The sequence below is a fragment of the Cucurbita maxima genome, unplaced genomic scaffold, assembly GCF_002738345.1.
Source record: "Cucurbita maxima cultivar Rimu unplaced genomic scaffold, Cmax_1.0 Cma_Scf00024, whole genome shotgun sequence".
Lineage (NCBI taxonomy): Eukaryota > Viridiplantae > Streptophyta > Magnoliopsida > Cucurbitales > Cucurbitaceae > Cucurbita > Cucurbita maxima.
In genome coordinates, this window is record NW_019272040.1 from 535,917 (window position 1) to 551,523 (window position 15,607).

Here is a 15,607-nt window from a genome sequence, read left to right on the forward strand (position 1 = left end):
TAATAATTGTAATAATTATGATGGTATATATATTTATATATATTTACTTTATATTATTAATAATAATGTAAGCAGTAAGTAGGCCCTTGGTGTAATTGTTAAGCTGAAATAAATAAATGAATTATAATGGGGAATGACGCTTTTATTGTTTTGTCTTCAATGAAATTAATTAATAAAAATGTAAATTATAAATACGTAATTACTACAATTTTTGTACCTTTATTTCTATGTTAAAGGTAAATGATAAGCTTTTTTTTCTTTAAATAAAAATAAATTTCTCAATTTTGTTTAATAATTAATGGAAAATAATTTATGGTTGGGTTTTTTTAATAATTATTTTTACATGAAAATAAAGAAAAAGTGAGAAAAAGGGTCAGGCTGACCTTATTCTGGGGAGACCACATGCCCTATGAGCATGCATGCAGCTCCAAATCCAAGCCTTTTAGCATCTCTACTTTTTGTTTTATTTTTCTTTTTATTATAATAATATTAATAATATTAATAATAATAATTATTATTTTGAAATATAGAAAAATTTGTAGTGGGATTTTAATCTTCAAAATAGGGATCCCTATAATAGAGACCACTGGAAATCCACGCGACTTTGTGCCGCTTGTTATTCACGTGATTAAGAGATAGGATCTCCTCTCTTAACAGGCCTGATGAACACGTAATTATCTGTGGGCCCCATTTTGACTCTGGGTACCCTCACGCGCTTCTGTTTATAATTTTTTTCCCCACTCGACAATCTTAACCACCAAGGTACTGCCACCAAAATTCTCCTTAAAAAAAAAAAAAAAAAAAAAAAGTAAAATTTTATCATTTTTTTAAAAAATAAATATATTTTTTTATTTGTGTCTTTTTAATTCAAAATGTATATTTAGATTTACATTTTTTCTTCAGAATATATTTCCTATAATTTAAAAGGTTAGAATAAGATATAATTTTATTTCTTGAGTTTTAAAATATTTATTTTCCTTGTTTAATATTCTATTAGCCTTCCATTTATTGGCACTCAATACTCATCTTAATAAACTTAGTGGATAAACCCTAATAAATAAATAAATAAAGAGTTTATGAAAATATTAGTTTTTTTTTTTTTTTTTTTTTTGAGATTTNCTAATTATTAATATTATTAATATAATGGCTTTAATTTTCGGATCTCCATCGGCCTTATATTTATTTGACTCATCTTATCACAAAATCTTTAATACTCTTTTCATTATTTCGCAGTCTTCTCCACTCCAAACTCGCCGTTAACTCGTCTCCTTCCTTTTCCGCCTGCGCTCTGCCGCAGCACCGATGGAGCTTGGCTTGAGCTTAGGCGACACTCCCGAACCCTTCCGTTTCGTCGACAAGCAACCGCAACCTCAGCGCGGGCTTTCCCGTCCAGATTTAGGGTTCTGCGTCGACTTATCGATCGGCCGTACTATCGCCGGAGATAAAGAAGGCGACGAAGAAAAACCTAATCAGAGAGAAGAGGAATCTGACGGCAATGAAGATCCACCGATCCAACTCGATCTTCTCCCTCGCAATCCTGTTCAACGGAACCTAACAAATCCATACCAAGGATTTCCATGGCCGTCGTCCGAAAACGGTAAGGTTTTCGAGATTTCGAAACCCTGACTGTAACAACCTTCCAAATCACGAAATCATTTCCCCTGATTTTTCTAACGGAAATTGATTGTTTTCAGACGAAGTTGAAGACCGATCCGCATCGCCGAACAGCGCAGCGTCGTCGTTTCAAATGGAATTTGGATTGTACGGCGGCGGAGGGAACATTTCTACACGGATAGATCAAATGAAAAATAGCGTGGTAAACGAAGTAGGTGAATCTGAGCGAGCGTCTTCTCGAGCGAGCGATGAAGACGAAAATGGCTCCACGAGGAAGAAACTCAGATTGTCGAAAGACCAATCCGCTTACCTCGAAGAAAGCTTCAAAGAACACAACACCTTGAATCCAGTAAGAACACAGCGATTGATTTCTTAATTTTAACCTCGAATCTTAATTTCTGAAACTGATTCTTGCGATTCCGATTCCGATTTGTACAGAAACAAAAACTGGCGCTGGCTAAGCAACTGAATCTTCGTCCGCGCCAAGTGGAAGTTTGGTTCCAAAACAGAAGAGCCAGGTAATTGGTTCAGTCGTTCGAATCAAATCAGTTATGGAATAGATTCTTTGGGGAAATTTGTTGAAATTTGTAGAAATTTACAGGACGAAATTGAAGCAAACGGAGGTGGATTGTGAGTATTTGAAAAGATGCTGTGAGACATTAACAGAAGAGAACAGACGGCTACAAAAGGAGCTTCAAGAATTAAGAGCTCTGAAGACCACGAACTCATTCTACATGCAATTACCAGCCACCACACTCACCATGTGCCCATCATGTGAAAGAGTCACCTCCTCCGTCGCCACAGCCACCGACGGCGGAGGAAAACTACCTGGTTTCGCCATTTCTGGTGGCGCAAGCTCCTCTTTCCCATTTTCTGCAAAAACGCAGACCCACCAGTCAACAACTTCATGATAAGGAGATATGGGTTAAGGCGAATCATGATGGTGCTCCCTTTTCTGTACATAAAACCCTTTCCCCCCCCCCCAAAAAAAAAAAAAACCAGTAGAATCCGAGAAAAAGAACAGGTTATTATTATTATCAACATTTCTCTTTCTCCTCCTCTCCTTGGAGCTGTTTCTTCACCATTTTAGGGACTGTTCTTTTAAATTAATTTTTTAATTCCCCCCATGCATTTTTCTTTCTTATATATTGTGAACAAAGAAACATGAAGAAAAAAGAAGATTAGAATTCGTGTATACAATCTCAATAATGACTGTTTTTTGTTGGGATTCGGTTCTTGTTCGTCTTTCAGATTCATTTTTCTGATTACTGAAGAAATTAGCTTTAGTTTTTGTTTGTTAATGGTGATGGCGTTTGGAAGAGCTGAGAAACAGAGCATTCATGGTGGGTGAGGGGTTTAGGGAGAAGAAGAAGAAGAAGAAGATAACGGTCAAAAGAAATGGATGGGCGGGCAGGCAGGCAGGGGGTAATAATGTAAATTCGCATGGTCGTGCTCCCCGTGGATGAGCCAATTATTACGACTGTGGTGTCCCCAACCAGCATTTCGTACTTCTGCGGCTGCGCTGTTGAGGCTCTCGACTTTATTTTCTGTTGGGGTTTATATTATCTTTTTTATATCTTAATAATAAAAATAATTAATAAATTTTTTTTGTGTGTTTAATTGCACGTGATATCTCACGTGACTGATCCGCCGCCTCCCTTCCAATTTCCTCTCTTTGCTCGTGCTTTGACTCGTCGATGGAAATCTCGTCACTCTGGTTTTTCTTTTTCTATTTCTGGGATTTAATTCGTTTTTTTTTCCCCATTTTATAAAATAATAATAATAAAAGAAAGGCACATATATTCTTCTCACGATGATGTGGCACCTTATCAGCATGCCACGTCACCAAACATTCTTTATTTAAATAATAATATGAAACCGACCAGGGTCCCGTTCCAAATCATTATTTGGAAAAGAAATTAAGTAGGTGTGTGTGAAAAGAAAATAGTAATTAGAAAGCTGAGCTACTTAATTATTAAAAGTAAAAGATTAATGAGAATAATAATATTAATTTTATTAGTGGGATTTTGCAATCTAAAAAGAAAATTATATGGCGTGGAAAAGTTTAAGATAGAGAGGAATTTGGGGTTTTAATATATTTCCAATATGGTTTCTTGAAATATAATATAAAGTAAGATTAATTAATTAATTAATACATGCATGTTGGGATGAGATTTCCTTGTAAACTTGTGTGGGGTCCCTGACTTTTCAACCATTTCAAAGATGGCGATCCATGAAATATTGGTAGGTGAGAAAATCTAATGCTTAATCAATATTTATTTTAAATACAAAAATTAAATTAAAAATATTTAAGTGTTTTGACTTTTCTTTTCATAATTTTTTAAATTATGCTTCTTTTCTTTATGCGTTGAATATTTGCAACCAAAATTAAAAATTCCAAAAGGGCAATGACGTCAGGTATAGACCTTAATTTAGTATTTAATAATAATAAAGCCCAATACATGGCCCAAATCCTTCAGCGCCCCAATTTTCCGCATGGCCTTCATAAATTGGATCATTTTCGATTAAGCCCAGGACTTAGAACCGGTTTTGGGCTTTAAATGGGCTTGAAGCTCAATTGTCTGTTAGTTTATGGGCCAAGGCCTTTCCATGGGCCGAGCTTATTCATTTATTAATTCTACGCAACTTATTAGTTGGTTTATGGGCCATGTCCTTCCCAAATAGGCCCACGCCAAAATTAGCTTAAGCTAACCTAGTCCGGTCCAACCAAACCGACCGCTCCAAAAGTTTATTGGACTAAATTAAATTGTGGCTAACTAAAACGAAACGAAATTAGACTCAAAATATATGAACATATTGGAAAATTTTCTAATATTTTTATCGGACCATGTTTTTTATGTATTTAGAAGACTTTTATTTTATTTTTTTAATAATGTTTTAAAAATTTATGATTCAAATTCAACATTTTTTTTAATGTTTTCTGTGTATTAAGGGTTTTAATCTAAAATTTAAAAAAGGTAAAAATAATAAATTTGTTGATAAATATCTCTATTTTATTTTTGTTAAAAGTTAAACATGTGGAATATATTATATTATAAATTACACGTCACTATAAAATAAAAATTGATTAATAAGCGTTGATATTCATCCTAGTATTAGTGATAAATATGGTTTATAACAACATTTTAAATATATAAAAATATGATGATTTTTGTAGAAAAATATGTAATAAAGAAAAGTGTATATTTGGATTTTTTTTTTTAGGTGGAACCAAAATTAACTATTTGAAATTATTAAAAATTAAGTTAAAAAATAAAACAATATTACAAATATAATTTTTGAAAAAAGGAGAGAGAGAAATCGACCGACCTAAAGCAATGCGCCGCTTCTTTATTTATATTATTTGATTAATTTGAATGGAGAAGGACAGGAGCGTAATTTCATTAAAATACGAGGGTATTAACGTAAATAAGGTAATATTCACGAACCAAATTGCGTGCTCAAGAAATAAGAGGCTGAAACGGAATAAAAAATAAATAAATAAATAAAACAAACGAAAAACGGGAGATTTTTGGGTTTCCCATTTTGCTTCGTTTCTTTCAAATATTCAAAAAAGGAAGAAAAAAACACAATTAATTTAATTATTTGTAAAGGAGTTTCGGTTTTTTTTTTTTTTTTTTTTTTTTTTTTTTTTTTTTTTTTTTTTGTTCCCTTTNGTTCCTTTCACGCCGCAGAGAAAGAAAAATACAACGCAGAAACCCTAATAACAAACTTCTGTAACGGAGGAATTTTCGATTTTTGTTTCTCTTTCTGAGATTTTTCAAAAAAAATAAAAAGAGGGAAAAGAGAATTTGAGATATGAGAAACACCAACTTATAATCCGGAATCTGTATTCTGTTATTCATCTTGTTCTTGTAAATCTAATGGCGGAAGATAAAGAGAGGGAGAGTGGACAGAGCATCGCCACATGGGGGACATGGGAGGAGCTTTTACTGGCCTCTGCCGTCATGCGCCATGGATTTAAGGACTGGAATTCTGTCGCCATGGAAGTTCAGGCTCGTTCTTCTCTCCCTCATCCCCTAACCACCGCCTCTAACTGCGAACTCAAATTTCTAGACCTTAAACGACGGTTTACTACTTTTCAAAACGATGCCGTTTTGAACGAGAACGGCGCTGGAATTACCGATAACGTCGATAGCGCCGTACCTTGGGTTGATGAGTTGAGGAAACTCCGCGTTGCGGAACTCCGACGAGAGGTCCAGAACTATGACGTTTCAATCAAGTAAATCTATATAGGTTTTTTTTTTTTTTTTTTTTTTTTTTTCTTTCGGTTTTTTCTCTTTTTTTTTTTTGAAACGTTATGTTTATCTTATTATTTTCAGATCTGAGTTCATCGTATTGAGATTTTCGGCAGCTCGTTGCAGTTGAAGGTCAAGAGATTGGAGGAGGAGCGAGACCAAGGCTTGAACGACAGCGAGGCCGGCACTGGAAAACCAGATCTAAAGACGGAGGCCAGAGAACGACGATCAGAAAACGACAAAAAGCTCTTCGGAGAACCAGACCACCGGTCCGGATCGAAGGGAACAGTCGTGAAGCCAGCGGCGGTTCCTGGAGAAGATTCCGACCGGGAGGATTTCTCCGTCAACCAATCCAATTCCACCGGTTCCAAGAGCGGTAACCGAAAAAGCACAGCCGAAAACACGAAATCCGAAACCAAATCGGAGTTCACCGGTTCATGCAGACCAGAACCGAACCGGAGAGCCGCTGAACCATCCGGACCGCAGTCGGACGACGGCAGTACGGACACTGTGGTTAAGAACCCGACGTGCGACACATCTGGCACAAAGAAGAAAAAGGAGACGAAGCGAGTTGACAACTCGTCCGAGTTAGCGGACTCGGAGGCTGAATCAAACGGCGGAGGAACCGCAACGAGGGAGAGCAGCGAAGTACAGAGCTCGGCGAGTTTGACGGGAAGGATGAAGAGGAGGAGATTCCTTAGAAAGGAGATCTCCGGCGGTAGCAGTGGGAACGAACCTCGACGGACTGTCGCCGTCAAGTCACGGCGGTTCGATGAGGTTTTGCAGATGATTCGATCGCATAAACATGGCTCCTTGTTCGAATCCCGTCTTCAAAGTCAGGTACCATTTTTTCCATTTCCAATTTTTTCTTTTCATAAAATAAATAGTTTTAAAATCATTTTTTTTAATTTTAAAAATAATATTCGGTAGAAAAAATATAATCACAACAATTTGATGGCATGAAATTCCCATTTTCGGTTTAGCTTTAATTGGATAATTAGTGCTAAATTCAATAATTTCTAATTAAAATACCATTTTTGTCATTAAACAACTTTAAAATATTATATTAACCTTGCAAAAATTACATAAGCAAGTTAACCTCAATTAAAATATATAATAATTTAAAGGAGTGAATATTAAGGATATAATTATTTTGGGGAATTAATTTGATGTTTGAGGTCCAAAGCTATTATAAGCTTTTTCCACCAATAAATTTGGACCATTTCCAATGGGAACCAAAATGGAAGAAAGAGGAAAATCGGGGACCCATTTGGTTAAAAGCTTCTTCTATCCGCGTTGCTACCTTTCTTTTCGACTTTTTTTAATTAAATTAAAATACTGTTGCAGATGAAAACTATTATGTTTTTCTTCTTTACTAACAAATATTTGGATTAAGCAACTTCTATATATATATATATATTCCCACAAAATTTTCTTTGAGGCTCTTATATTATTTTCATTCCTAAATAAATGAATGAAATTAGTGTTTAAGTTATCGAATTGATTCAAGTCAAGAGCTGAATTCGGACCTTAATTTATATTTTATATTTTTTTTAAATGTGTAGTATATGTAAAATGGTTCTTGTTTTTTTTTTTTTTTTTTTTTTTTTTAATAAGAATCTTCCCATCAATATTTTGGAAATTTACTTGTGCTTTGTTTTTATTTATTTATTTATTTTAAATAATTCCAAATTGGAAGGGTTCTAAAGAGAGTATTTTGTCCTGGCATATTGGATGTGCTTTTCGGCTGTTTGTATAAAATCACTTGGGCCATGCCCCACCGGACTCCCTCCCGTTTGGCCCTTCCTGAACCTTGCCTCATCAACCATTTCTGTAGGCTAATCCTTTTAGGGATTGCGAGAGCCTTTGATATGTTGATATTATTATCCTTTGATTATAATTAAAATTAGTATATATCTATGAACTAACAGAGTTTGGCCCTTTCATTGAGATCTTCTGTGCTGTTTTGTGGTTTAAACGACTTGTGTAAGTGTAAACCCATCGTGTTTTTTTTTTTTTTTTTTTCTGTTCAGGAGACGGAAGAGTACAAGGGCATGATTCGCCAGCATCTTGACCTGGAAACAGTTCAGGCCAAGCTCAATTCTGGCTCTTATCCGCCGTCCAGCCTTGCATTTTACCGAGATCTCTTGCTTCTTTGCAACAACGCGGTCACCTTCTTCCCCAATTCGTCCAAGGAGTCTGTAGCTGCTCGTGAACTTCGTCTTCTTGTGTCATACGAAATGAAGAGTATGCCTGTTGCAAGGGTTGACCCTTCACCAGGGGGTTCGTCCCCGCCAAATCCTTCTTCCCAATCCAAGGGTCCTGATCTTGAAGGATCTCAGTCCCTGCCTGCCAAGCGGAAATCCCATGTTCCTATAGTAGTTTGTCGGAAACGGAGCAAGATTTCATCTAAGCTTTCATCAAGTGGTCTTGGTGAAAAAAATGATCGAACCAATGATGATGAAAAGTTAGCCCTTGATCTTAAATCAAGTGTTAAAATGGCTTCAACCGTGGTTGAAGACCATGGTACTGCTAAAGATAGCAGCAGCAAGATTAAAGAGAGATCTATAACTGGAGCCAGAAGCATGCGAAGGAGCAATGATAGCGCCACAAACTCAAGTGGCCCCAGCATCAAAAAACAGACTACGAATTCTGGATGGAAACTCAATTCAGCCAACGAAACAGAGACAGCAACTCCAGATAAGAAGAAATCCGAGACAGTTGCCCTAGAGAAAAAGCGAAGTGCAGCAGATTTCTTGAAGAGGATCAAGCAGAACTCACCTGCAGAGACTACGAAGAGAAATGGCAGAGGTGGAAGTAGTAACAAAAGTAATGCTGCTGCAGCAGCAGCAGCAGCTGGAGAACAAAAGAAGGGCAGTGGCAAAAATGGAGGAAAGGAGAAAGCGTCATCCATAAGGCAAAGCAACGAAAAGAAGCGCCTAAAGGAGGATCCTAGCCCTTCCAAGCGCAGTGTCGGGCGACCGCCCAAGAAGGCAGTGGAAGCCAATCCTGATCCCAATCCCGCTCCAACAAAAAGAGCCAGGGAAGGTGGTGGAAAAGAACCGCTGAAGCGGGCCAGAAAAAGGGCTAGAAGGTGACTGTATCAAGTCTTCTGCTGCTGATTGTTTGTATAGTAATAGACTTAGCCTGCAGTGAATCAATATGTATTGCATTTAATTATTTTCCTTAGTTTCCTGCTAAAGCTGGTTAACCAAATAGTTAAACTTCAAGTAGCACCTATATTCAACCTCTTTTCACTCTAATGATTTGGGAAGATCTGGACCGTAGGATCAAGAGAACCAGTTTGTTCCAAGTACAAGAGGCCATGTGTGGTGGATATTGGAGATGGGGCAAAAGGCTCTAAGTAATTTGAATGTCTAAAGAGAGTTCCCACCACCACACATTAAATGATAAAATCTGAATGAGTTTCATATAATATATTCTACCTTTTTGATTTTAGGGTTTAGTAGCTAGTAGGGTATATTTAGGTTTTCTAAATCAGGCAACTTCTTAGAAGAAGTTTATACATGGGTCACATCTTAAAATCACTAGACAAATAATGTTACACAAGTATTCATCAGCCTTCCTATGTTAACTCTTACCATTGCCAAAAAGAAAAAGGGGGAAATAAGAACAAAATGAAGTAAAAAAAAACAACCAACCCCACAGTTAAACCTAAGCGAAGGGAACATTCAACTCAATCATCATATGGTATTTAACAGGAAAAGGGGCCCTTGAGAGTTTAGGTGTATCACTCCCTAATTAACTCAAAAGTAGCTTACCACATCTAGTCGTCTTTCGATCAAAACGATGCTTTTGCAGAGTGAACCACCTCTGTTTCAAAATGATTACTGTCATTCCCGGTCCATCGATTGTCCATGAGAGAATCTGTGGCCACCTTCGTCTGTTATAAAAGCACAGGGTGTCAAGGGATGTACAGTATGAACTACTACTGAAGAATATAAATATCAAGAAAGCATGAACAAATTTGGTTGCCCAAGACTCAAAACTCGTAGGGTTCGTTAGCTGGTATTATGGATTGTTCTGAAGTGATCGATATGATACGTCAGGGAATGAATATAAACAAAAAGCATAGTCACGGTTGAAAGAAAAGTTACCGCTTCCAGCATCAGACATATCCCCGAGCCTATTAATAGCATCGATAAGTGATTGTTCGTGGTCCTGGATGGAGTAAGTTAGCATATTAGGGAACAGAATAGAATGGAAGACTAGTTGTATGTATCAAATGCTTCTTACATTGAGAACTTTCTTTGCCCTTTCAACTTCAACAGGATCTGGATGATTTGAACCGAAGACTCTCTCCACCTAACCAAATAAACAAGAAATTATGGAGATGCTAGAAAGCTAACTAGTTTGTAAAGGTCAAAAGAATGCAACACTAGTGCTTGTACCTCTCTAATTAGAGTTTCCGTGTGGAGTATCCGTATATCATCAGATGGCTTCTTCCCAATGCCATTTTGGGATGGCAAAAAATCTTTTCTGGACTGAGACTTGGCGACTCCTCTACCTCTGCCTGCACCAGATACACCATCACGGCCGACCGAACGATTCATTCCATGACCTGATCCACCATAACCACCTCTATGTGGGATTCCAGGATCCTCATCAACCCATTGGATGTCCTCAGGAGATATCTGCATTGCCAATTCAAGGTAAGAACAAGCAAGAAAATTGTACTCCATTTCTCAAAATTCAGATCTTTGAATTTGATTCCAGTAAGATTTTAAGCAGATGTATGGAATTTCATTATATAACTTGAATAACGGAATATCTCATATTTATCAGCCACCATTGACATAACATCAACAGCCAAAAAAAGCAAGCAGATGAAGAATTCTTCCGCATTTTAAAGCATTTATCCAACAGATCACAGTAAATACATAATGCATGCCACCGTACAATCTCAAATTTGGATCTTCCCATAAAAACTGTCGTGTGTGTGTGTGTGTGTGTATAAAACAGAAAGAAAAGACCCAAATGACGCAACTCTGAACTCTGATGCCTACAAACTCAATGAATTTTATACTTAACCAATTCAATAATGTTTACTATTTCATCTCCTGTCCTCAGAAGTTTGGAAGTTAGGAACTACCTAAATATTTGGCTCTAACGTATATAGTTTTAGTTCAAATGGAACTTCGGCCTAACTTAACCCTATAAGATGTAAGCAATCTTTAATCTTCTAAGGTAACTTTAACCTATCAGTTATCACTTGATTCAATCCAAATTGTTTGTAAACCCATGCATACCGGCTTAGCCATAATTATGGAATTTAACTGTAAAGTTAAAGAAATCAACTTTAGAATATAGGCAATGATAATCATAGTCGTCCTGTAAAGTTATCCACAAAGCGAAGGCTTAAAAATACAGCTAGAGCATATGAACTACCAAGTATCAACAGCTTTGAAGAGGTGATCAAACAAAATAGACACTAAATAGGAACATCGTATGCCCCAAAATGTTCTCAGAACAAAAGTGGGTGAAGCACCTCTTATCCACCATATCCCAACAATTAATTCTGTCAAGATCCAAACTAACCATGAAGACCTCAAGAAATCTCCCCCCAACTCACCAAGAAAATTGAGGTTTACCTAGAACATGAACTAGATTTTCCAACCCCCACCTACAAAAAACAAGCCACTAACGACCAGCTAAGGGAAATAATCACATCTTTGAATGGAACCTTCTTGAGTTTTTTAAAGAGCGGGGTAGAGGAGGAAAAGGAGGGTTGAGCAAGCAGGGAACAAAAGAAGGATATTCAAGAGAGGTCCGTGAAGAATTTTGGTTCCAAATATAAAAGTCACCAAAGTTTGGACAAAGGAAGATACCATGCAACAACAGAAGTGAAGTTAGTCCCAAAAACTCAGATAAAAAAGTGACCACCTAAAATGGAAGTTATGAAAAAGAGGGAGGATCACCATTCCACAACAAGACAAAATTAACAAAAGCATCTTTCCATACACATGTCATACCGAGAGAGAGTATGGAAGGTGCCATTGTCAATTTTTTTAAAAGGAAACAGAACTTTTCATTTAAATAATAAAAAGAGACTAATGCTGAAACCTAAAAGAAACCAAAAGGAAATTAACAAAATAGAAAAAATACATTAAAAAACCAGATTACAAAGGAAAGATGAACGCATTTCAATAATTCTGGCACAATACCAAATATGGAAAATAAATAGCAAAAACAAATAAATACTTTTCATTGGAAGGTGTCATTGCCAATCCAGTGATCCTCTTAAAAAGGAATACGAGACGCATCCCCAACAAAGTACTTAAATAACTTTTTAAAAACAGGAAGTCAGTGTATGACTTCAGTGAAAAATGTCTTCGGCAATTGATTCTTCTCATAGGTTCTGTTCTATACATGGGAAGGGGAAAAAAAAAAAAAAAAAAAAAAGAGATGTAGAAGCTTTATTGTTATTGAACGAGCATTTTAAGGGGAACGAGTAAATCAATTCTAGAGATGTGAATTTAATTGCCAATACTAAAAAGAAAAAAATGAATGTACTTCCATTTTCTGTTTTCTGTTTCTTTAACTTCATGATTTTAAAATGAAGCTTTAAACTATTTTGAAACCAGATAAATACAACAGTAGCAAATTTCATAAATCAAGGACTAGGATGCTTTTATAAATATCAAAAGAAGAACAATCTGAGTTATAGTTGTTTGAGCAGCAAAAGACATCACGGAGACTGACAAAGAAAAATACAGTAACCTCTCAATTCCTATATTAATAAGTAAACTTTTGTGTTCATATTGAAGATCCTAGCAATAATTCTCACACAACTCCAAATATGAAGAATAAAGGAAATGGCTATACAACTCCAGGTGAAGGTGAAACCATAGAAGTTAGGATGCAAGTATCTAAAGAAATTGTAGTAAAACCAAAGAAATAGTAGTGAATAGATATACCTCTGAAAGATTAACCCACTCCCATGTCTCATTGGCAGAACCGATATCATACACCAAGGCATGTCGTCCCTGAGTATACACAGATGTACTTAAGCAACTTTCCGTAATGAAACATGAATTAGTATACGAGTAGAAGATAGTTTACCTCCGCAGCATTGTAATCAGTTATAACAGCTTCATAAAAATTATTATCATCCGGCCATCTAGTTCTCACTTTCCTCCCAATTAGTGGATTCAATGTTGCTCCTTCAACTGGCTCAATAGCTCCGGAAGAAACCCTATTAGCAACTTGACTCCTACCACTAGGAACTGAAGTTTGGTACTGTTTGGCTGAAGATGCCCCAGGTAACATCTGAGGAAGGAAAATAAAATGAAGGAATAAATAAACAAAAGAAAATTAAGAATAAATAGAGCCACAAAATTCATGAATCTGAAACTTACAGATTTTTGTTTTTTGCCCTTGGGTGTGGGGATAGCTCCTCTTTTTGCAACAGATGAGGATGGCTGATGAGAAGGAGCAACAGTTTGTTGGTGAAAGGATTGAGACGGCCCAGTAAAGGACTGTGGAGGTACCAAATGGGTTAGTTTCTGTTTCTTGCGAGATGCAGAAACAGTAGGGCTGGGTATTGGATCATGAATGGCTTGACTGGTACTGAGCTTGCCAGGCTGATGCCCACCTGCCTGTCTCCACTCCCTACGACATGACCCAAAAGTATCCATCGATATTTAAAAGAGCCTTCAAAACTACAAACCTAAAATATATGGTTTTTTTTTTCGTTTTTGTTCATGTTATCAAACCTTATACTTCTAATCACGTCATCTGCATTAACCCGTCCAAGAAGTTCTCTGTGCTCCTCATTTGACAATCTTAACTCTTTTCTAAGTTCTGTGATCAAACTTTCTTTCTCCTGAAGAAAACACATTTCATGTAGCAATCATTTAAACCTGATCAAACAAATACCAATATTAGATACTTGAAATAGAAACAAAAAGTACCCAAGTAATGGCATCAGCTTGAGCTTTAAAGGCTCTAAGAACAGAACTGTAAGCTTCCTTCTCAAGTTGATGAATTTGGGCTTCCATGTCAGTTTCACCGTACATCCTGGGATATGGAACAGAACCCATGACTGATCTTCCATTCCCTGAAACACGACCCCCTCCTCCTCTTGCAATTCTATTCTGGTGAGATGGAGGGAGATCGTCATCAGTTCCTGAAATCAATGGTGCAATAAAAATATTAGACCATGTAGCTGGATCCAAATTATACATGCCAGGGACAAATGTAGTCACTGTCTTCCTGAAACAAAACAGTTAAGAGACCAAACCATAGATGAAGAATTCGAAAAAAAAATAATACTAGTTCCTAATCTAAATAGGTTAAGAAAGGTTTTCACATGATGCTAAGGAAGTAGTGGATAGCTTCAAAAGGGAAGAAGGTCAGTAGTCTAAGTCTAGCGTTCAACGGAGATCATCAACATGTGATGCGAACTGTGTATATGAGTTAATAACTGATAAACTAGTTCCTTCACAAATAATTTTAAATGCTAAAAAACCCAACAGCCACTTAGCTAAACAACTACCAACAATTTTATGCTTGGTCTGCCGTCAACCAGCTCGTCGTGATTCATTCTTGAGAAGTAACAGTTATTGAGAAAATGAAGTGTCGCGAGCTGAAAGCTGATGTAATGTCCTAATATCTTTCCTAACTATTTCCTTGAGAACATATTTAAACAGATACGAGTATAACCTTGAAGAAGAAAGAGAAAAAAACGAAAAGCCAATGCCTTAATTAAATACATCTAAAATCAATTCATAACTACATTTCAACAGCTTTCACATTCTGGAGCGATATTGCAACAGTTCTGAGGTTTAAGTTCGTAAATACAAAAGGTCAAAATTTTTACATCCCAATACATCCTGCGGGTAACCACCTGCAACGTCAATGAAGTCAAGAATTTGCCGAAGAAAGATGCAAAAGATGAAGGATTCCCTCAAAACTACTGTATAATGTTAAAAACTTCGAATGTTCCTCCAAGCATCCTACAACCTCAATCGATACTATCATCCCCCCAAGCCCCGGAAAGCAAGATTGAAATCCCAATTCTAAAAATCTAAACGGCATCATAAATTCCTAGAGAGAACACCTGAAAACCCTAATAACTAAAGAAAAAGCATCGTTAGAGTTAACTTACCGCTACTATCATAGGGCTCGTAATCCATAGCCAGTTCGCAACCGACCAAAAACCCTCGCAAACACTCAGAAAGACAGCAGCAAGAATAATGTAGAAAAAGAAATCGAAGAGAGCAGAAGATAGGAAGAGCGATAAATGAGGAGTTGGAGCTCAAATCTGTTGAAAGAAGACGAATCTCCGACGAAGTGCGAAGAACTTCAGGCTGTGATTGGCGTTGAAGTGGAGGAATTTGAGTGAATCACGTAAAATGGAAATCGACGGCGATGTAGAATGATAACACTCAGCTCCTGACCTGAGTTCGGGACTGAGTTTGTGTGTACAAGAACAATTTTTTGGTCATCAAAATTAGACGAAGGTTTTTTTCTTTCCCTAATAAAAGGGACAGACGGATGTGAACTCGATTTACAGCCGAATTATTTATGAGCTTATAGTTGCTTTCAATTCCGCTTGCGATCTTTCTCCGGCCCAATTCAATCTCTTGGGCTCAGATTGGGCTTGGTCTTGGGCTTGGGCTTGGGCTTGGGCTTGGGCTGAAAATATCTTATTATATTTTTAAAAAATTATTTATTTATTTTATTGGAAATCATTTTCATAAAATTATCTT

At 36.7% G+C, this 15,607-nt stretch overlaps 3 protein-coding genes across 3 annotated transcripts; 2 read left to right on the top strand and 1 right to left on the bottom strand.

Moving 5' to 3' along the window:
* Positions 1-1,203: 1,203 nt before the first annotated feature.
* LOC111497852 (homeobox-leucine zipper protein HOX11-like) lies at positions 1,204-2,612 on the top strand. The gene is made up of 4 exons (XM_023148832.1): positions 1,204-1,597; positions 1,695-1,963; positions 2,053-2,132; positions 2,216-2,612. Exons 1-4 carry the CDS (start codon positions 1,303-1,305, stop codon positions 2,523-2,525), a joined length of 954 nt encoding a protein of 317 aa, XP_023004600.1. The 5' UTR covers positions 1,204-1,302; the 3' UTR covers positions 2,526-2,612.
* Positions 2,613-5,274: 2,662 nt separating this feature from the next.
* LOC111497772 (dentin sialophosphoprotein-like) lies at positions 5,275-9,120 on the top strand. The gene is made up of 3 exons (XM_023148710.1): positions 5,275-5,857; positions 5,990-6,713; positions 7,907-9,120. Exons 1-3 carry the CDS (start codon positions 5,499-5,501, stop codon positions 8,969-8,971), a joined length of 2,148 nt encoding a protein of 715 aa, XP_023004478.1. The 5' UTR covers positions 5,275-5,498; the 3' UTR covers positions 8,972-9,120.
* Positions 9,121-9,371: 251 nt separating this feature from the next.
* On the bottom strand, positions 9,372-15,361 carry LOC111497817 (protein EMSY-LIKE 4-like). The gene is made up of 10 exons (XM_023148777.1): positions 15,004-15,361; positions 13,808-14,022; positions 13,610-13,719; positions 13,253-13,505; positions 12,957-13,163; positions 12,812-12,880; positions 10,286-10,528; positions 10,131-10,199; positions 9,992-10,055; positions 9,372-9,777 (listed from the first exon to the last, which is right to left on the bottom strand). Exons 1-10 carry the CDS (start codon positions 15,029-15,031, stop codon positions 9,728-9,730), a joined length of 1,308 nt encoding a protein of 435 aa, XP_023004545.1. The 5' UTR covers positions 15,032-15,361; the 3' UTR covers positions 9,372-9,727.
* Between the last annotated feature and the right edge of the window lie 246 nt (positions 15,362-15,607).